Here is a 22,612-nt window from a genome sequence, read left to right as displayed (position 1 = left end):
TCTTAAGGCAAATTTATTATTGGGGGAGGCAAGGTTCTGGACTACATAGCATTATGTTCATTTGTTTAGAAGCCAACATTGTGACCATTGCAGTAACATAGAGCAGTGCTTCCCAAACTGTCTAGTGTTGGGGACTGGCAGTTATTTTTTTCCAATGTGCCAGGGACTGGTAGCATATGGATACCCATTGGCTACAATTGTTTATTTTTTCCTGGAAACTCATCAACAAATCAACAGTCAATGATGTGTAAACCAGCACTGGTCCATGGACCAACACTTTGAGTAGTACAGATGTACAAAATGTTAAGTAGCATCAAGAAGCTGGGCGATAATAGGGGCTGCTGGTGGCTGGAGGAGCAAAAAGTTGCCCACAACATATTTAAAAAGCCAGTGTTGTCTCTACTTTGTTGGTCAGCTTTTGCAGCTGGTGTTTATTGCAGGTCAAATGAGTACCTCCCCTGACACTGGTCTAATAAAGAGAGGCAGAACTTGTTTCTTCATGTTTCATAGAGCCGTAATCTCTGTTCAATGTAGTTGGATAGACTGAAGGGGAGAAGCAAGGAGCAGAGTCGCTCAGTTTCATTATTCAACAATCAACCTGGCATCTTGAAAATTTAAGGATATGTTAAGGCTGAATGAAACTGCCCTAGCACTTTGTTTGTCTCATTGATCCCTAAGAGAAATGTGGGATTGTCTGCCAGAGCGTGACAAAGAGGAAGAACATTTTTATCAATCAAATGACAAAGAATTTATTCCCATCCAAGAATAATTGGAGCTCCTGATGAAAATATTGAAGAAACATTGGCCGCTGCCTTGAAAAATGAAGAAGCCATAGAGCAAATGTGCCGTAGGGATGTTGAATGTGAAAGAGGGAGGCAGGCCCCTCCCTGCTTCTGTCTTTTAATTTTCTTTTGAATGGTTCCACCTGTTACAGCTGTTGTATTTCCAGAGAGACTGTCACTTTCTTCTCCATCCTAAATGTTGGAATGGTTTATGAAGAGCGCATGAAAGCATAGTGTTTCACTCAGTGATTAAGTATGCATACTTAGAACATTAGATCTCTGTAGACAATTTGTGGAGCTTGAGAGAAATACAAATAAACAGTTCACCTTTTTTCAGAGAAGTTTCTGTACTCTTGATTGCACATCAACTCTCTCTTAAGTGGGCTGCTGGCTGGGGGATTCTGGGAGTTGTAGAACACAAAAGGTCACATTTCAAAGCTCTGCTCATGAATACATGCAGACAGGATCATATTCTGTCTTGGTATATGACAGATTTCTGAGCTTATATGTTTATTTCCACAGTGATAAGGGAATATTTAACAGTGCTGTGATTTAGAGTGAATTCAGATTAAAATCAAGTAGTAATGATTTGAGTCTCTCAGCTGCTCACTAACTACAACAGTAATCCTAAGAACTAAAATTGGCATTGAAATCTGCTATGAGAAGAAATAAAACTGATATGGTAGGATCTAAACCCAAAACCTTTGGGTGTGGGAGGAATCATGTGAGCAGTGATAGTCACTGGAAATTAAGCGGTTCATGTGTACATGCATATGCGTGCACGAGAACATGTAAGTACTTGGAATGAAACAGAAGGAATTTATAATTTTAAATGTCTCTACACTTCCCCTGTGAAGAGTTGAATGAAAGATTAAAAGGTATGGAGTAAAATCAGTAAGTCAATTCAAATTAATTCCCTCAATCTTGATAGTGTATCCCCCCCTTTTTTTCTGTTTTGATTGTTAAACTGTCATTTTAATATGCATTCTGTTTTGCCATAGTCCATCATAAATATGATAGTCAAAAGTTATTATGAATTAGTTCTGGAGGAATGATTTCTGTTGATACTCACTGATTCAATTAGTTAAATTTTAGTAATTGTATGTCACTCTGTAAACAGATAATTGCTCCATCCATTCCAGACTCACCCGCATAAAGCAAATACCGCCTATCCTCGAGCCCCATTTAAATGAATGGGGCTTGTGCATGTGGTGCAGTAATCTGTGAACTAGAAGTAGATTGGCTTTTGTAAGTCTGCTTATTGAATTTGATGAGTCAAGCTTGTTTCCCATGTCCAAACTCGTCTAATGCATTATATTGCTGTGTAATTAATAATAATAATAATAATAATAATAATTTGTTTTATTTATATACCGCTATTCCAAAGATCATAGCGGTGAACAGCAAGTAAGCTAATTTTCCCTCAACAGTCTGGGTACTAATTTTAGCGACCTCGGAAGGATGCAAGCCTGAGTCGAGCTTGGGCCCTTTTGCTGGTCTTGAACTCGCAACCTTGTGGTTTTGAGTGAATGGCTGCAGTACAGGCATTTAACTACTGCGCCACCAGGGCTCTTCCTTGGATAAACATATAGAGTTGCATGGCATTTATTGAAAATTCCCGTAGCCATTTTGGAACCCTACACATATACATTACAATTCGTTCTTCTTCTTTTAATTGACTTTTAAGAAGTCCACTCCAACTTTTCGGTGAGTCAGAAAGGTTTTACTTTCTCACAGGAAAAAAATATTTAGACAATATAATGCAAAATGCTCGAGGTTCAGGTATTGTCGTTACAGTGTATACATAAAAAAACATACTGAAGTATTAGGATTTTGGAAACTGGTCTGAATCCTACTGCTAACCCAATCTTAAGTTTACCCATAAAATCAGTGGAATTTATATAAATATAGCCTCACAGTTTAACAGTTGTTTCAGTGGGTTAGGGCTACCAATAGGAGTCAGACCTATATATTTCTACTGGTTCCATCAGTTGTTTTAAAATTTAATATACATAGTAATAGAGACCTGTAACTCTCTCTTTAGGAAAAAAAAAAGCTTTTGAAAGCTGGCCTCTGGAGTACATTGCTTTGAGAAGTTTGTCTTCAGGCCACACTCACTCAAGGTCTGTTCAAGTGTTGCTCATCACTTTCATGACCTTATCTCCATGGTCACTTTCCACATGCAGAAAGCATTGTATCTGAAGAGGAAAATGTTGTGTTTGGTCAGAGGCTTTCCACACAAGTTTAGAACACTAAACATCCTAGGATTGTGCACGTGCAGATAGCCTACCTGCGAATGGGAAAATTGGACTTCAACGTTTTTGTAACCAGTAATCATCATCAGCAATTACATGTAATTGTGAACTGGGCAGGAAAAAGTGTTGTGTAAGTGTGTGTGTGTGTGTGTGTGTGTGTGTGTGTGTGTTGGGTAACAGCGTAAATGTCTAATCCTATGTCATGCTCCCAACATTATGTCTTCAGCAGCCTTGATTAACATTCACTGCAAGAGTAGAGTAGGACTTCAAAGCTGTGAGCAGCTGTTAAAACAGAGTATGCTTTGGTCAAATCATGTTGGCAAGTCAGTGGGAATGTGAACAGAGCATAAATTCTTGTGTGGTGGCTTGCCACATTGACTCTACCAAAATATTCAGGTTGCAAGCCTGTGAGACAGATACCTAAGGTTTCCTGTGTAACTCTTTGGCCTGTGATGAAGGCTAGGGTGATATAATCCGTAAGTGAGGTAATTGATGAGTTTATCTATTCGCATACAGTGCTCCCATATCTTACGTATGGTGGAAGCCGCGCGGGGAAAAGAGGCGGAGCGTCCCATGGGGAACAATGGGGTCTATACCCATGGTGTGCGCATGCGTTGCCACACCACCACGTGCACGAGTCCCAATCATTAAATGGGGCTTGAGTATAGGTGGTATTTGATTTACACGGGGGAGTTCGGAACGGATCCCCCACGTAAAGTAAGGGCGCACTGTACAATAAATACAGGAGTTTCTTAATGGGCTGATGGGGTGGACTAGAAATAGAAATTAGCATTTGATTACTCTTATCAAAGACGATAGGGGAAATAGTGCAAACTCATTATATTTCAAGTAAATATTGTGCTATTGCTGAAGACACATGGGGAAAGATATCGATATCTGGCAGTGTGTGCTAATATTCAGATCAGATGCCTGACTTGAGATGGATGTGTATGCCCAGGTGACCCAAAAGAGACATACAAAATGACAAAGAGGAAGAAAATGGTATTGAAAAGGGATATTTAGCAGAAAGGACATGTGTAAGTAGGTATGCAAGTTTTGGTCTGAAACCCTGATGCCTAGAAAGTAGTTGAAGCTGTCAGCATTCCAACAGTGGTCCCTCTTATTAAAGTTCAATGATGGAGCAGAAACATACAGACAAAAGCTGCTATGTTCATGCATGTGTACAATTTTATGCTTAGCTTGAGAATCTTTGGAGGCCTTCCCATACCAGAGTCCCTTTGCAACCATATGCTGTGGATCATCTTTACATAAAACACCATCAATAGTTGGGGCAGTGGCACTTAACAAAATTCTCATGCTGCTGCTTCACTACATTTCCCAGCATTCATATTGAAGACTAGTACTGGTTTATGATGGCCCTTGCCCTGGCTGAAATACAGTGTCTTGCTCACTGCCTACTGCTTCATTTTCATCAATCAATCAACCAGACAACCAAATTAGAACTTTCCTCTGGCTGGTCTTGCAACAGAGACGAAGTATTTGAGTTCTCTGTGCCAGATACTGTATGTGGTGTCCTTTAGTGCTCATAATATCATAGCATGAGGCACATTGGCAATGAGCTGATTGTTTTAGTAGCCTGTCCCCCTAAGGAAGTATTTTTGTCAGTTGAGGTGATTTGACCTTCTGCAATCTTACAGAAATTATCTGTGACTTACTCTGTTAGTGTGAAGGCTCTTGATTGGGCAGGTGTGAGGAAGTATGAAATATCCTCAGCTATAAGATCACTGACTTGATTTTCCATCTCCTGTTAGTACTTGTCTCAGCTCTTGCATCCAGCTCCTGTTGGTGTCCGTCCTTACTCACATTGGGGACTTTTCACTCTATATAGCCCTCTGTGCAAATTGTCCTTCATACAAGAATTTATTTGCTTATGTTGTGAAATGCAGGCAGATGGTGAGACTTGGTCATGATTGTTGATCAGAGGATGAAAATAATCCAAATGGAGCAACACCTGTGCTCCTTTTTATGAACACTGAATCAGGTCAGGTTTAAACAGGTGCAGTCCTCTGTCATTGCTTCCTGCAGTACTTTACAGTTCAGCAGTGGAATCAACAATTTCAGAAGATGGTGAACTCTCTCTTGTCAGATGTTTTAAAATAGAACTTGGATGGCCACCAATCTGAGATGCTTTAGCTGTAGATTTCTTGGTTTGTAGAGGCTGGACTATATGATCCTTTGGGTTCTCTGTGAAGCATGTGTGCATGAAATACAGCTTTATGTTTGGAATAAGATATGTATATGAAAGTTTTTTCTTGATATGTGAAACATTACCATATTGGGGACTGGACACATGGAGAAGAGGTGGTCTCCTTTCCATTTCAGTTTTTTTTATGTTGGTTAGTTGGTTTTGTGTGCAAGGCAAATAAGCTCATTTCCACCCCTAGGGTGTTCTCTGACTTACCAGGGAGTGCCATTTGCCAGTCACAAGCCGAGCAAGGCAGAGACCATGCATTTTCACCAGTCCTGAGCTTTTCCCTTCCCAGAAGCCTGTGTAGTTTCCCCAGGCTCTCAGGAAGGGTGAGAAAACCTTCCAGTCAGGGTCCACCTGTTTGTTGGCTTGTAGGTGGGACTCGAGATGCTAAGGCAGAAGCTAAAATCCAATGTGAACCCTTGCTAGACTCCAGCATTCTGAAGTCCCCTGAGCAGTTGGCATTGAGCTGCATTCCCTACCTCCCTTTGTCTTTTTCCTGTTTATGATTTTGTTTGTAGCTTTGTTTATGACATATGTGAAACTTTATAGTATATTTACTTTGTTGCAACTTTAGCATGGGCTTGGATCCAGTTGGAGTAGCCAAGGCATGGGTTTCCATCAGACCCAGCTAGGGGTCCCATTATGCAACCATGGGGGTGGACAACTAAGGTCATGCAATACTAGGCGGCATGTTAGCTGACAGGCTAGGGTTCTGCTTTTTCAGTCTTCCTTATTATTTCTTGCAAAAGCTAGACTTCACAGACGTTTGTCATTAGCAATCATGCTTTGTTATATTTTCTGCATTTTAACATCCTTACCCCTTCACATTCTCATTGGTGTAGCCATTTGGCTTGAATTGAATAGGTTGGCGGTTTACATGGAGGTTGCCTCAGTATAAAATAGGCAGGTAGAACTTTCTTGCTTAAGTTGCATTGGTTTAAACCTCATCTATTCACCAGGAGTGATGACTGGACCTATACTGTGCAGGATCTTTCCCTTCCTTTCATGCTGGGAAGAAAGGTGTTTTGTAAATAGGATGTTAGGGTGGGAGCTGACGTTCTTCTCCATTTTGTTGCAAAGCAAGCATATCACCCATCTTGCTCCAGGGCTATGACTGTAACTAATTAAGAATTTGGTATATACAGCTTATGCTGAGTTTCACAGTGGCTGACCAAAGTATGCCAGGAGTACATATCCTACCCCAGGACTACTCTTGCTGTGTATTTGTGCTCCACCTGAACAAACATTCTTTGCAAAAAAAAAAAAAAAAGGCTTGAGAATCTGTCAGACCTTCCCTTGGGAACTAGTGATTCAATGGCCTCTGAGAAAAGTTGAGGTTATTTCTGTGGCCACTCGCTCCTTGTTTGAAGAACATGGTTACAATCACTACAGTTTGCTTTGTGAAGCACAACACTATTCCAAAGGTGGCAGAAGCATTTACTGTAAGACTGTTTAAAGGTCTTTTTACTAGAAAACCATGCTCAGATTGATACGAAATGAAGCATATACTGACCTGCCATGACAGTTGCTTGGGTGCACATGTGCATCCTTAAAATTCAGCCAGTCTATCATGCTTACTTTATTCCATTTGATGTGTTTATGATATATATTTATGTGCTGTATTTGTGAGCAATTCAGAAGGACTGTAGATGCAAATTATCACTGGCGTGGGTGTTATACACATAATAATGCATTGAAACCATGCATTCCAAATGATACAAGGCATATTTGGAGCATTTAAAGAAAATAAAGATTATAACTGGCTCTGGCTTAGCAGACTGCTAGAAAAGATGGAAGGTGGGAAGACCCCTTCTTAACAGCAGATTTGTTTCATGTAACCTTCTCCTTCTGATATAGCCCCATAGGTCTGGTATGCATCCACATAAGACCTTGCACGTCTTTTGGTAGCAGTCATTCTTAGCAAGTTTCATTGTTCTCTTTGCACACAAACATATTTGAATATTAATAGAATGAAAAGGGATGTGCATAGCTCCATTCCTGTTTGAAGCTCGGTTTTGTTTTTGATGCTTATAGCAGGTGGTGTCTTAATAGAGTTTTGCTGTATTAAGGTTTCTTTTCCCCTCAATTAACAAAGCCTGGCCAGACCTGTAAGTTGATACTAGATGAAGGTCAACCATGCAATTTCTCCCTGCCTCCCCATTCTCATTTCGGGAAAACCAAAAATAACTTCTACCATTTGGAGCAAAGATCACCTCTTTAGGATATGGAGAGTCTGCCCCCTCCCACTCCTGGTTGTGGAGAAGGCTGCTGAAAAGACTTATCAATAAATATTCACAGAGACATTTAGCACTGGCCTACCCACTGGGATTAAGGTGTAACCTTACCTTCTAACGCACACTCTGGTATTCCTGGAAAAGCCATGATCTTTTGAAGTAGCACCACCTGTTTTATTCTGTCATTTCTCACTAGTGCACAGAGAAAAACTAGTGTCTCATTTTCTACCTGCATTCTTTTTTTAAATCGTGAGCAATAATTTTATAGTTAGCAATCAAGACAAGAAGATTTCTTTGGCTTCTATGGCTGTCCAGGTTGGCTGCATTGTTTCACCACCAAGGAAGATTAAGTATGACTACGTAAGGTCAGAGTTGTAGGGTCTTAGCAGAGGTTAGTGAAAACAGCATGGTATATAGTGGTCTGAGTATGGACTAGGACACTGGGAGGAAACTAAGGTTCAAATCCCCACTTGGACATAGAAACCCACTGGGTAGCCTTGGGCAAGTCACACTTTCTCAGTCTTAGAGGAAAACAAGAGTAAACCCCCTCTCTGTACAAATTCTGCCAAAAGAATCCTGTGATAGGGTTGTCTTAGGGTCATCATAAGTAAAAAATGACTTAAAGGCACACAACAACAGCAAAGCAGAAGTTAGGGATCACACAATATGTTTCATTATGTACATCTTTCCCTCTCCTTTCTCTATTCAGGAGAAGAGGTGTGTCTCTGTCTCTTCCCAAAATACTCCATCCCCATGGCAACTGAAGAAAGACCTTGATTGTACAGTGAAAACTCTTTCTGTTTTTCTAAAGGGTGGGGGTAAGAAGGAAGGATCTGTAGAATGAGGGGTTAAACCTTTACTCACCCTATTTAATGGACCTTACCTGGACGGGGCTTATGCATGCTTACTTTGACAAAAAAGAAAAAGAAGAGGAAAAGCTACCCAAAGTCACATCAAACTCAGTGGGACTTTATTTCAAGTAATGTGTGCAGTCAAGTTGCACATTTTGAGTAACAGCAAGATTTCCCCTTATGCGGGGGGGGGGGGGGGGGGGACTGGAATGGATCTCCTGCATAAGGGAAGGGAGGACTGTACCACATGAGATGTATTTCTTAATTTTTCCATGAAAATCATATGCTTCCCTTGGAAATTCAACATGCTCCACCGTTCTTTCAGTGATTTCCAAACTCTGGCCTTCCAGGTATTTTGGAGTTAGGCTCCCAGCATCTCAGGCCATTGGCCAAGCTTAGAGGTACTATTCTGCAGTAGCTCTGTTCTGTCTTGGAGGGGCACTCTCAGAGGGTGGTGCTGGGCTGGCGAATTCTTGCTTGACTCTTTGGCCATTGGCCTGTGGGGTCCCTCAAGGTTCAGTCTTGTTTTCTATGCTTTTATTCTACATGAAACCACTGGGAGAGGTTGTCCAGGGGTTTGGAGTCAGGTGTCACTGGTATTCTGATGATACCCAGCTCTATCACTCCTTTCCACCTAATTCCAAGAAAACTGTTCTTGTGCTAAACCAGTGCTTAGCAGTTGTAATGGACTAGATGAGGGCAAACAAATAGAAGCTTAAACCAAACAAGACAGAGATGCTCTTGGTCAGTTGAAAGGCAGATCCAGTAATAGGGACTGATCCTGTGGTAGATGGGGTTACACTCCCCCTGAAAACATAGGTTCACTGTTTGGGGATATTGCTAGATTCAGCTCTGACTTGGAGGTCCAGGTTTCAGTAGAGAACAGGAGTGCTTTTGCACAGTTAAAATCAGCATGCCAATTGTACCCATTCCTAAAGAAGTTGGATTGTGCCATGGCAACACATGCTTTTGTCACATTCTGTTTGGACTACTATAATGTGCTCTACATAGGGATGCCTTTGAAAAATGTCCAGAAACTTCAGTTGGCCCAAAGAGTTGCAGGCAGCTTGTTAATTAGGCCTGTCTACAGGGAGCACACAACCCCTTTGTTGCAACAGCTCCATTGGCTGCCAGCACGTTCTCAGGCACAGTTCATAGTGCTGGTTTTGACCTATAAAGCCCTATATGGATTGGGACCAGGTTATTTGAGGGACCATATCTTCCTTTATATCCCCACCAACATATCCTTGCGCTGACAATATATTGGGCAACTTGCATATGACTTAGACTGCTAATTGAAAATAGATACAGCCATAGGAAGATATAAAATCATGCAGTTAAGATTTCACCTAAAGTAGTGTGGTTATAGTCTACTTTTATTTATACCAGCTTAGACCATATTCCAGTTTATTGTAAGTTAAATAACTTCACTTTGTGCAACCCACTTTTTGGAACAATACTCCATTTTTCATGGTTTTTCATTTAGTCCAGAACCCCTTCATTGTAATGTAATGAGTGTTAAAGGATTACTAATAATACATATGTCTGCCAACATTTCATTGGCATAATAACTTTACATACACGTTGCATTGACATGTGAGCATAGAGCCAGGCAGGCAACAGGTGGTGGATACATTGGGAAATCACTTCTTTGGTTTTTATTGTGTCACTAGACGTATCAGTTCTTAAAATCTTTTAGAATCCTATCCAGTATGTCTCTTTGATATAGTTGTTACCAGCAAGATACAGTTAATGGGAAATAATAAAAAATGCAGTGTACTTTCAAGGGACACCTGCTGGGAAGAAAAGGTTCAAGGGAAAACTGGAAAACATGCAGGGTGATTATTTATTTATTTATTTATTTATTTATATGTTCTCACACACTGCTGGATTTCCACATATATTCCCCAATCCTGTGTTAGTACAGTGTGTGAGTGTCCCAATTGGAATAGATAGCTTTAACACTTCTTATTCTTTCCGATGAACAGTTCTGAAAGCTTGTCAATGCCATTTTAATAAAAAGTGTTATTTGACCTTATTTTAAAAATTTCTAATCATTTATTTTCTCTCCTTAAAACATATTGAACATTAGCCTGGAGCCAAATAGGTGATGAGAGACTGTTTCTGTTGTTTATACTTGTTTTATTTTGTAACCCAAGGAGTGGGGAAAAAAAAAGTGGATTATGTCAGATTCCTCTCCATTCTGCATTATAGGAATCGCAACAAGATCCATAGCATTGAAACAAGCCAGCTGGAGCCTTATGTTGCCCTGGAAACATTGGACCTGAGCGCAAATAACATCACAGAAATCCGAAGTGGCTGTTTCCCAGTGGGGCTTCATATAAAGGAACTGTAAGTTTGCTTTGTTCTAAAACATTTTATGGGAACATATCCATTTATACAGAAAGAATAGACTAACATATTTTGAGTTGTGTAGCTCATGGATTATAGCAGGTAATTGACTCCTCCTCTTGAGCTGCTTTTTCACATCTGTCCCTTTCCCCTGCCCCTGCCTCCCCACTAATTTTTTTGCCTTGTTTGGTCATCTTTGGTCTTCTAAGGTGACCCTGCAAGCCTGAAGCCGGTCCATGCCTTCTTGTCACATTCCGATGAGTTAGGTGAAAGTCATTACTATTTAAAGGATTGGAAATGTTGGCAGAGAGATGCTACTTAGAATTTTAGTGTCTAACTCCTATTCATATGCAGTTTTGTTGTTGTTGTTGTTCAAACATTGTACCTATTAGGCTGTAGTGGTTTTACCCCTTGTTATTGGTATGGATTTTGTCTCATTGCCCTGCAGGCTGAAAGAGAATGTATAAGCAACCTCTGGGAGGTTGAATGTCCAGTGGTACCTCAGGGGATATCTTATCATCAGCTGCCTAAGGGAAGAAAGGAAGCCTGTCCTGATCTGTTTGGTGGGCAGGGGGTGCAGGGAAAACTTGATTTTGGGAGGTGTTGTGTCTATTATTGCTTAGCCACTCAAATCCAGAGTGATTGACCTGAGACCTCTGACGTAACTGTTTGGATGTTCTGTGATTAATTTATTGCAGCTATCTGGGGAGCAACAGAATCAGCATCTTAGAAACGAAGGCTTTTGATAGCCTGTCGGGATCCCTGCTAACACTTCGCCTGAGTAAAAACAGGATCACGCAGATTCCTATTAAAGGATTCAAACTGCCCAAGCTAATGCAACTGTGAGTAGAAATGTGCACTTTAATTATGGCTAACCAAGCTTTATGGAGACAAACGTTCCCTAAGGACATACTCACCAAATGCAATCCTTTCACCCTGTGCCTGTAAAACATTGAATAAACTATTTTTTAATGGCTCAGTGGCAACACCTAATAAAACAATTCAGGAATACGGAGAGGGGGTTGGTGGTACCGCAGACAGATCACACTCTTAACCAAAACACAAAGAAACTTTAAAATTAATTGTTGCATTAGATATTTCAAACATACAATATCATTTCTGCCCCCATTCATCCCAGTGTGCATATTTTACTTGCGCCTTTTTATTTTTCCCTTTGTTATACAAAAAGACCATGAAAGCAAAGCAGGTCAGAGGGCTTTCTCAAACCTTGATTTCAGGACCACACATGTGTCTTTATGTAGTAATAAACCTACAACCAGGGAAGGCCATTAAAGTGTGCAGTTGACATTTAGATGAACAAAATGGTGCTTTTGATGAGTTTGCACACACTTTGTTGTTTGTCTAGCTAGAGTATAGCAGTGGGCTGTATTTGATTAAAAATATACATCTGCATCTGTGAAGGTGCTTTATGCATAAATAATTGACCTTTGTCTTTGACGTTTGCTTGCTGCTTTCTGGAAGTTTGGAGCCTGACTCAAAGGCTAGATCACTCACCATTTCGAATAAGATTTTAAGTGGGCATACACTAAAAATGAAGCTGTATTTTTACGTGGAAAGCTTTTGGGAATCCCTTTTGAACTGAAATAATGTTAGCAGTTGAATTTTACTTAGACCCCAGGAAAATAGTTTTAAGTACTAATGAGCAAATCACCTGTTCAGACAGTCAATTTCAATGTATATTTTTCCCTACACAATAGAGTCATATTTCACTTTCTCCAGATTCTGAACAGAGATGGTTTGTAAGGCTCATATTCAAGAGAGGATATAGGATTTGGGCATTTCCTTTTCAGTTTTTTTTCTTTATTGGAAGATAATCCCCATCTACCAGTCCTGTGCAGATATATAGCAATAGCAGCTTCATTTATATACTGCTTCATACCACTCTAACCAGTCTCTAAGTGGTTTATAACTGTAAGCTAATTGGCCCCATCAAGCTGGGTACTCATTTTAGTGACCTCGGAAGGATGCAAGCCTGAGTCGAGCCTGAGCCGTAGCTGGTATTGAACTTGCAACCTTGTGGTTTGTAAGTGAGTGAGTGGCTGCAGTACAGCCCAGCATCACCAGGGCTCCTTATTAACATTCTTATTAACATTAAGGATATTAGTAACATTCTTCATTTATACCATGCAGATATATAACATTTGTAATACAGGTTGAGCCTCCCTTGTCTGGAGTTCTGAAATCCAAAATATCCCCCTCCCCCTTTTTTTCATGGGTGGCTGGGCTAGTGACACCTTTGGTTTTTGATGGTTCAGCGTACACAAGCTTTGTTTCATGCACAAAATTAGTAAAAGTATTGTATAGTTGGCCCTTGGTATCCCCAGGCTTTTTATCCATGTATTCAATATCCACAGCTTTAAAATATTTTTTAAAATATAATATAAATACAAAATTACTTAAACACCTATTGCAGGGCTGTAAAACTCCATTTCAGTGTACTCTCCAACCTCAAACAGTCACACATCTAGGACAGCTTGAAAGTCAACCAGAAGTGATATTTCAGTGTCAGTTCCAGTCACCCAAAATTGGAGGAACTGAAAATGAGGGATAGGAATGGCCTCTAGAGGCCTAGCATGTGGGCCAGGTAATGTTGATCATTTTTCTCTGTTTAAGAATATGGAGCCATTGGAGATACGTAGAACTGTTTGTGAGACAACATCCCTTGTATAGTTTAAAAACTCCTACAGCTCTAAACATTCGTCTAACAAGATGTTTCTGTGACTTGCTGAAATAAAAAGTTACACTTGTCTATGCTATAGTTAACGAGTCAAAGAAGCATGGATAAAATAAAATGAAAGAGGTATTGACAGAAAAAATGTCAGGTTGGAATGTTTGGGTCTTGCTTCAGTTTCAAGTTTTCTGATCAAATTTATATAATTTTTTTTATGGTTGTGAGGTATGTCTGGGATTTATCCCTAATATGTAATGATATTTTAGCTTGCAGTAAAAGACATTTAAAGTTTATATCTGAAAACCTTTGTAATCTTGCAATTTTAATATAGATAAAGTAGCCATTTCTTAAGCATGTTTATTCTGAGAATATCTTGAGCTAGTATCAAAAATAAATTATTTTAAAGAAAAAACAAACTCCCCCAAAACAAAACAAAAAGCCTCAGTAGAATATGATGCCTGTGTGCTAAGAATTTCCCTGTATTTTTGCCTGTGATAATATTTGATCAAGATTTATTCAAGAAGCAACCATCTCAGGTTATTTTCCCCACGTTTCTGGGTAGCTGTTGTGGAGATCCCTGGTGGAAATGGTCCAGTACCTGGCTATTGGCTGGTGTGTTTGTAAAGTTGAGTGCACTGGAAAAAGATTAGATTAATAAATTTAGATATTTTTTTGTGCTAATTTTAGGGAACTAAACCGAAATCGTATTCGTCAGATAGATGGCCTGACATTCCAAGGGCTGGAGAGTTTAGAAGTTCTGAAGCTGCAGCGTAACAACATCAGCAAGCTGACTGATGGAGCTTTCTGGGGTCTAGCCAAAATGCAAGTTCTGTAAGTTAAAACATGGTTATACTGACAGAATATAAGCAATCTTCTGGCCGTCTCTTTTTTCCTCATGTATGTCTTGCAAAGATCTGGTGTGTAAATCTATTACATAGTAGCAGAGCTGTAAATATAGGAGATTTATACCTGCAGAGGCACACTTCTACTTTTGGGACATTTAGATAACACATATGTGAATATGATGGGATTTACGTTTTAGTATAAATGCTTAGCAATATGCTATTTAGAAGTTAGGAAAAAATAGACAGCTGTGGCAGTCCTGCCTTGACAGTATGCAGGGAATTTTGTAGCATATTAAGATGATGTAAATTGGCTTTGATGGACAAATACATGGAGCAAATACACAAGTAGCTTAGTCACTTTTAATATGTAGTTTTTAATCTTACATTGTTTAATCTTGTTTTAAGGGGGGCATTATGTATATATGGCTGTATTTTAACCTGTTGTAAGCCGCTTTGATTGCCTGGCAAAAAGCGGGATAGAAATAAAAATTTTATTTTATTATTTATTTTATTTTTTATTTATTTTAAGTTAGATTTCAGAGTTGGAATATAAATTAGGGGAAGGAACATCAACAATTTAATAAATGCAGATGGTGCCATGTTACTTGGAAAAATAGCAAAGACTTTGAATGACTACTGATGAAGGTTAAGCAATAAAGAGCAAAAGCTGGGTTATATTTTCATATTAAGAAAACAAAAATGACAACCATAGATTATTTATATAAATTTCCAGTGAGTCATAAAAACATTGAAATCATTAAAAGATTTTTCTGTATCTTGACTCAGTCATTGATCAAAATTGAGATAAAATTGAATCAAGAAATCAGAAGAAAACCAGGATTGGAAGGACTGCTATGAAGGAACTAGATAAGATCCTGAAGTCTGAAGAAACATCATGGAATACCAAATTCAGGATCATCCAAGCCATGATATTTCCAATTTCTGTGTATAACTGTGAAAGCCAAACAGTGAGGAAAGCTGACAGGAAGAAAGCTATCTCATTTGAAATATGGTGCTGGAGAATAGTTGTACACATACTATAGACTGTCAAAAAGAAAAATGAAGGGGTCTTAGAGCAAATCAAACTTGAACTCAAACTAGAAGCCAAGATGATTAAATGGACTAGTCTATTGAACTTGGGACATATCACGAGACAGAGTGAAAAGATAATAGCAGTTATAACGTAGGAGACTATAGGAAAAGAGGAAGACTCCATTACATATGGAAAGACTCAGTCAAGGAAACTACAACCCTGAGGGTGCAAAACCTGAGCAGGATATTTGATGATAGGTATTCATAGAGTTGCCATAAGTCAAAGTTGACCTGATGGCAAATAACAAGAGACTGCAGTTTTTAGGCTATGCCAAATAATAGCTAGATAAGATCCTGAAGTCAGCCCCTGCTGGGTTTTCTGTTATCATGGGAAAAAACAGTGGTTGAATGAGGAGAAAACCAGTATAGTACCACATTTTCTGGTGTATAAGATGACTTTCTAACCCTGGAAAATCTTCTCAAATGTTGGGGGGGGGGGTCTTATACGCCAGGTGCAGAAACTTCCAAGCTAGACTGGTCACTGCATATGGTGGGGGGAGCTGAAAAACAGCCGCGGAGCTCTGCTCTGGGCCCCACAACAAACTCCAACTCCCAGAATTCCATAGCAAAGAGCCAGAGCTAGAGTTAACACGCTGCCAAACCTCTTTATTTCTCCAGTGTGGATGCAGCCACAGTTCTCCTCCTCCTCCTCCTCTGTCTCCCCCTGGATTCCATCCTCCATTTCACAGCAGCAGCAGAGGAATTCAAAGCTCGCAGCTGCACCAATTTGCAAGCAAAGCAAAGGCAAAGCAATGCAAGGCAATGGGGAAAGCGGAGCCAAAGCCTCTCTAAATGGGACGGGCAGGGCTGGGGCTGGAGGGGAGCCTCCTTTTTTCCCTGCCAGGTCCTGAAAGGGGGGTAAAAAAAAAAGAGGCCTGGCTTACTTTCTTTCTTTTTTAAAGTATCCTCCTCTGGCCCTTCTCTCACTCATTCATATAGAAGGAAAGCCAAGAGATAGGGAAAGGAGGGGGAAAGGGTGGATCTTTTATTTTTAAACCCCAGAGTGGTTTTGTGGTGCTGCAAGGAACCCACCTCAATGGCATGAATGCACTAGAAAGGGGGGAAAGGGAGGCTGCATCCACACTGGAGAAATAACCCAGTTTGGTACCGCTTTAAGGGCTCAAGGCTATGGAATTCTGGGAGTTGGAGTTTGTTGTGGGGTCCACTCTGGGCCCACAACAAACTCCAACTCCCATAATTCCATAGCCTTGAGCCAGAAAAGAGTTAAAGTGGTGCCAAACCAGGTTATTTCTCCAGTGTGGATGCAGCCCGAGTGTGCTGAGGGGAAAAAGACACCCCTCTCTGAGGCATCTCTTAGCCTTAGCATGCGTTGGAGGAGGGGTAGTCTTATATGCCAAACTCTAACTTTTAAATGGAAAAGTTGGAAGTCGTCTTATACACCAGAAAATACGGTATGACCTTGGTTTAAAATAAACCAATATAGAATTAGTTTTTCATAGGTAATTTGTGATTGTATGAGTTATTGTTGTTTAAAATATCAGTATTCGTTTGAAGCTTGTGTCTCATCATTATGGTAATCTCTCTAGCCATCTGGAGTACAACGCTCTGACAGAGGTGAACAGTGGCTCCCTGTATGGTCTTGCGTCTCTTCAGCAGATTCATCTCAATAACAACTTGATATCACACATCAGCCCTGCTGGATGGAGCTTCTGTCAGAAGCTGGCTGAACTGTGAGTTGTTTTACTTTGGGGGGCAGTGATTAACAGAAGTAATACTGCTACAGGTTGCATCTGAAAATGTTTTGACTGGCGCTGCTCAAACAAATTATATCACACCAGTTTTAATGAACTTCATATATTGCCCTTTTGTTTTAGAACCCAGTTCAAAGCTTACCCTTTCAGACACTAAAATAGCATGGGAGTAAAATATTTTAATGGAATCTCTGTTTCTGTACCAACCTGCCAGTTACATGAAGGTCATTGGCAGATGTCCATCTCCAAATACCTCCATTGGAAGTGAGCTTTGTTGCAGTGAGGGAGAGGGCTGTCTCACCAATTGGGCTCCCCCCTCCCACTATAGGAGGTAAACACGGCATCAACTTTGTCTTCTTCGGGTGCCAGACAAAGCATATTCTGTTTATCCAAGCAGTGTAAAATATTTAACTGTCTTAAATATTTGATACTCTGACTTCTAATTGTGCTTTGGTATTTTATGTGTTTTTTGATGTTTAATTTTTATTGAACTTCCTTCAGATACTGGATAAAGGGTATAGGAAAGCAGTTCCTTGGCAGCTCAGCACCTGGCATCCATACCAGTTGACATGGGTGCCTCTGACTTTTTTGCACTCCAGACTTTACACTGGGAAAGTGTTATGCTCCACTGGCACTCTGTAGGATTGAAGAGGTTAAGAGGTGATATGATAGCCCTGTTTAAATATTTGAAGGGATGTCATATTGAGGAGGGAGCAAGCTTGTTTTCTGCTGCTCCAGAGAACAGGACCCGGAACAATGGATGCAAGCTGCACGATAAGAGATTCCACCTCAACATCAGGAGGAACTTCCTGACAGTAAGGGCTGTTCGACAGTGGAACACACTCCCTTGGAGTGTGGTGGAGTCCCCTTCTTTGGAGGTCTTTAAACAGAGGCTGGATGGCCATCTGTCAAGGATGCTTTGATTGAGATTTCCTGCATGGCAGGGGGTTGTGATCTCGTCCAACTCTATGATTCTATGATTCACTTTTAAAATTGCATTAAAATACATAAAAAGAACTGGGGCATTTTAGATAGAGTTCCTGCAAGGCAGCCCACAACTCTAATTATTACCTGCTCTTGCTCAGTTCCAACCTGTAGGTAATGGGAATTCAGAAATGTATTTTATATATTTTGATGAAAACATTTAAATTTTGGCCATTTCCATAAAATGTATCATTTCCAACTTCCCACATACCGTTTTATTATTTGACATTTTAATACAAGGGTAAAGAAATAGGAATCTTCACAGACCCACCTTCTTGAAGATAAGGAATAGGTGTTGTTGAATCAACTTCCCTTTTCACAAGTGGACAGGGGGGAAAAAGTAAAATCTAAATGTCTGAAGATAGATAAATGTTTCCAGTCATAATGATGGATATTCTGAAGTTTGCTTTTGGCTGCCACTAGATGATGTCAGAAACATGCCTCTGCCAGTTGTGACAGAAACCCCCATGCTGAATATTAAAGAACTCTCTTTCAAGTCAAGTTTAGCATTACCTGTTAGCATTTGATTTCTCTCCCCCCATCCCACCCCCACTCACTACCTCCTTGAAAAATTCTTTCATCACAGATGAGGAAACAATTTTGACTGAATGCCATTTCTGCATAATTCAACACTACAGCAGTTTTGAGAACAAATGTGTGTTGCCCTGTGCCTTCTTGAAAGCCATTAATCTCTTCTGAATTTCATGCAATTGCTTACTAGTTCCATTGTCACCTTTGTTCACATTTACAGAAGACTTGCAGAATATATTTGCCAAAGAAATGACACTCTAAGTACTTGAAAATATGTCTGTTTTTACTTGGGCTCTGACATGTGCTGTTAACTTTCATGTTTTATCCTACATGTTTTTCTCATCCAGTCCAATGAAAATTTTGGTTAGAATCAAAACTGCAAGGCAAAAAAGAAGGTTTAGAAAGGAGAAAATTACACATTGATGCTTATTTTAAGCTGTATTCAGATTTTACAATTGCTTTTTTTAAAACAAATTTTTAATTCCTGAAGGCAAAGGGTGTGCTAGCCATGTTTTCTGCAAAGAGAAGAGCTTCGTGTCTGTCTGGAGGCTCTCCATATATCCCTATTGTAAGTGCTCTCAACCATATGGAGAACCTCTGTGCATAGATGAAGCTCTCCATGTGAGTAAATCAGCAAACAGGGTCTGTGGGCGCAGAGCTACTGTGCTGCATCTCCTCCTTTTTTAAAAAATTCTACATAGAGATGCAAAATGTCTTGAAAATTTGAATCCATGAGAGGAAAACACTTTTCTGCCCTGGAAACAAAAAATAAAATAAATAAAATAAAAAGGAGGAGGGAATATGTCCAGTACTTTCATATCAGACCTATACTTATTTTACTTCATTAGCAACATAAAACGCTTCATTTGCAATTTTTTATTCAGATAGGCTTTTAAAACAGATTTAAAAAAAAAAAAGGGCTGGGAGATTCTGTATTGAACTCTTTTAAAGTGCTTACTATTGTTTTAATTGCATATTATTATTTTTACCTGAGTTGTGAATTTGTTTCAATACAGTAAAATAGTTTAATTCTGTTTTAATGTTTGCTTTTTGTGTGTTTTTAATTGTATTTTTCTTTAATATTGTGAGCCGCTTAGAGTCCCAGTTTTTGGGGAAAAGTGGGATACAAATCCCTGTATAACAACAACAACAACTAGTACTACTATTTGCTGTATAAAATTTTATTGGTTGGCATTTTAAATAATTTTGAAATATAAAAAAAAACATTAGTCCTGTACAAACAAAAATACGGAAGTAGTGAGGGGGTAACAAAGTTATATTTCAAAAATGGTGCTGTGTGTAAAAACAACTACTGTACTCTATTTTGTAATGCAGCATGGGAAAGTATGGGCTGCCATGTTTTGTGTCTTCTTGTGAGGTGACATAGAGGTACAGTGGACCCTTGTTAGACCCTAGTGTTTGGTTCCAAGATCCCCCATGTATAACAAAATCCGTGTATGCTCAAGTCCCATTAAATATAATGACATAGCAAAATGGAGTCCCTTAGAAAAAATGGAAAATCAAGGTTTGATATTTGAAAATTATATTTTTTGGAACATTTTCAAACCGTGTATGCTTGAATCTGTGTATAAAAAATCTGTGTATAAAAAGGGCCGACTGTATAGCCATTGATTCAGGGTAACTTCATACCATTTCAAGTATCATTGCTTCACTTTATGGAATCCTGAGATTTGTAGTTTGAAGAGGTAGATAGAATTCTTGCTAGAAAGCTCTAATCTACTCTATGAATTGTACTTCCCCAAATACCCTGGTTGCCTGTTTTAGTTACAGAATTAAATGGATTTAATTTTCAGTCTCTCTCTTCTAAGAGAAACTTGGAGCATTTAGGCAATTTACCATGCTACTTTTTAAAAATTAAACTCATGAATTTTCCTCTCCTCAGTCCTTATGGGAGATACAGAAACTCATAAGAAACCATAACTAGAGTCATCACTCCACATTTGCGGTTTTGACTTTTGCAGATTTGATTATTCACAGATGTGGTTAATTTGTTCTCTCTAGGAATCTCTAGGTCCTCCAGCACAGCTCTACAGTCAAAGGGCCAGAATAGACTGGCATAAAAAGGTGGCTTCCAGCTGGCTTGGGGGCATGGCGTGCAGATGATGCACGCCCCCAAGATGCCTGGAAGCCGGCTTCAAGCCGGCCAGCCGTTTACACAGAGGCTGGCTTTCAGGTGTTCTGGCGGCGCGGCATTTATACACCAGATGCTGCCGGAGCACACTAAAGCCAGCTTCTTGGCCCGGCGTGATGGAAAAACTGGCTTTTTGCAGGCCCAAAAAGGAGCATCTGTTTTCCGCTCCTTTTTCGGCCAGAGAAAGGGCAGAATGGAGTCCTGGCGTGCAGTTGCCGTGCCCCAGTCTGTTTCACCCCAAAGTCTTCCAGAAGTCATGTTGGAGGCCCTACAAACTCCTAGAGATAACAATTCTTTCTGGTGCAATTTGTAGATCCTCTGGTGCAATTCTGTGGTCAACGTTCAGCAGATGTTGACCATAGGGTTGCTATGGAGTACCTAGAGATTCCTAGAGAGTGATCTCTCAGGTTAAAAAAAAGTGTTTTCTTTTTTGGTGGTTTTTCCACTGTCACAGGGGTTCTTCGCCCCTAACACTAGCAAATGTGGAGGGTCCACTGTACTTGGTTCTTAGTGACACTGTTTAATAAAGGTAGGTTTTAAAAAGGTGGCTTGGATAAAACTTAATGTAAAACAGCTTTTGTATAGATGCAAGACAAGCAATGTAGCACTTGAGAGAGCTCCAAATTTGCAAGGTCTGCAATTAAACAATATCCTTTTGTACCTCTGGATCAACGCTGCTGTCACTGCTTTTGTGCTGCTCAGATGTTTCCCCGAGGAAACACATTCCAAGATCAGAAGTGTGCTATCACAAATAGGCCCTCCCTGAAAAGAGAGTGAGATTAGAAAACCATAATTGGTTTAACCTCATAGTAATTTGTTTCATAATTGGTACTCTCTTTTCTTCTTTTGGGTACAAGAAACTAGAGGCTGCAAGCTTTCAGAAAGTGGCAGGACTGAGCAGTAGAACAACATGAATAAATATCAGCATTAATTTTTTAAATAATTCACACACCCGAGGGAGCACAGTAGGCTCTCAAGTGCCACTGCATAACAACTCCTGAATACGCTTTGTTTTAGTGTGTGCGCGTGCACGCAGCAAATTACAACTTGTATTGTTCCTTGTGCTTTTTATGAGAAGATGCTGCTCAAAAACCCCCAGAAAGCAAAACAGCCCATTGTTAAAGACAGGGCTGGGTAAAGTGCAACCCCAACCTTCCCCCACTCTCCACAAAAACCAAGGGCATAAAAATGTCCAATTACATTTCAATACCCACACAAGAGAGTGTTACAATTTAAAAGCTACCCACACAATCCAACCTACTTTAATCCCGAACTTTTTCTTGAGGAGACTATCCCATAGTTCAGGGGAATGCCCAAGTTGCCCACTCTTGATCTAAGGGAAGCCTTTCTCTCCTAACTGCTTCTGGGCCTGTATACATTTAGTAAAGAACTGTGGTTTCCTGGTACATGAACCAACTGTACAGACTTCCTGTCTCAGATGTTCCACATCTTTTTGTGTGTGTGTGTGTGTGTGGCTGGAGGGAGATAGGAAGCACCTGCTTTTGTGGTTTTGAGTAAACCACAATTTTTGTTGTGTCTGAATTGGACGAACAGTGCATTTTGTTTTTGATTTTCAACTCTAGTTAAACAACCAAAATCTGAAATCATTGTTTGATTCAGCTGTGTTCTCACTAATCATAGTTTAAACACACTCCCTCAGATGCAACAGAGAATGAGAATCATGAAATCATAGAGTTGAAAGAGACCACAAAGGACATCCAGTCCAACCCCTTGCCATGCAGGAACTCACGATCAAAGCATTCCAGACAGATGGGTGTCCAGCCTATGTTTAAGGCCTCCAGTTTCTCAACATCTTTTCTGAATTAGGGTGCCCAGAACTGGACACAGTATTCTAGGTGAGGCCTGACCAAAGCAGAATACAGTGGCACTATTACTTCCCTTGATCTAGACACTATAC

General features: G+C 39.9%; 1 protein-coding gene across 2 annotated transcripts in view; it reads left to right on the top strand.

Annotated features, from left to right (window-relative positions):
- Positions 1-22,612, top strand: part of LRIG1 (leucine rich repeats and immunoglobulin like domains 1) — a 158,855-nt gene that overhangs the window by 99,421 nt on the left and 36,822 nt on the right. For both annotated transcript variants that reach the window (XM_042451930.1, XM_042451929.1), the window contains exons 4-7: positions 10,549-10,686; positions 11,385-11,528; positions 14,066-14,209; positions 16,863-17,006. In XM_042451930.1, coding sequence (XP_042307864.1) covers positions 10,549-10,686; positions 11,385-11,528; positions 14,066-14,209; positions 16,863-17,006 — 570 coding nt within the window. The remainder of the gene's footprint in view (positions 1-10,548; positions 10,687-11,384; positions 11,529-14,065; positions 14,210-16,862; positions 17,007-22,612) is intronic.

Source organism: Sceloporus undulatus, chromosome 2, assembly GCF_019175285.1.
Source record: "Sceloporus undulatus isolate JIND9_A2432 ecotype Alabama chromosome 2, SceUnd_v1.1, whole genome shotgun sequence".
Classification (NCBI taxonomy): Eukaryota; Metazoa; Chordata; class Lepidosauria; order Squamata; family Phrynosomatidae; genus Sceloporus; species Sceloporus undulatus.
The sequence above is the reverse complement of the archived record's forward strand: the minus strand, read 5'-3'. Positions and strand labels throughout refer to the sequence as shown.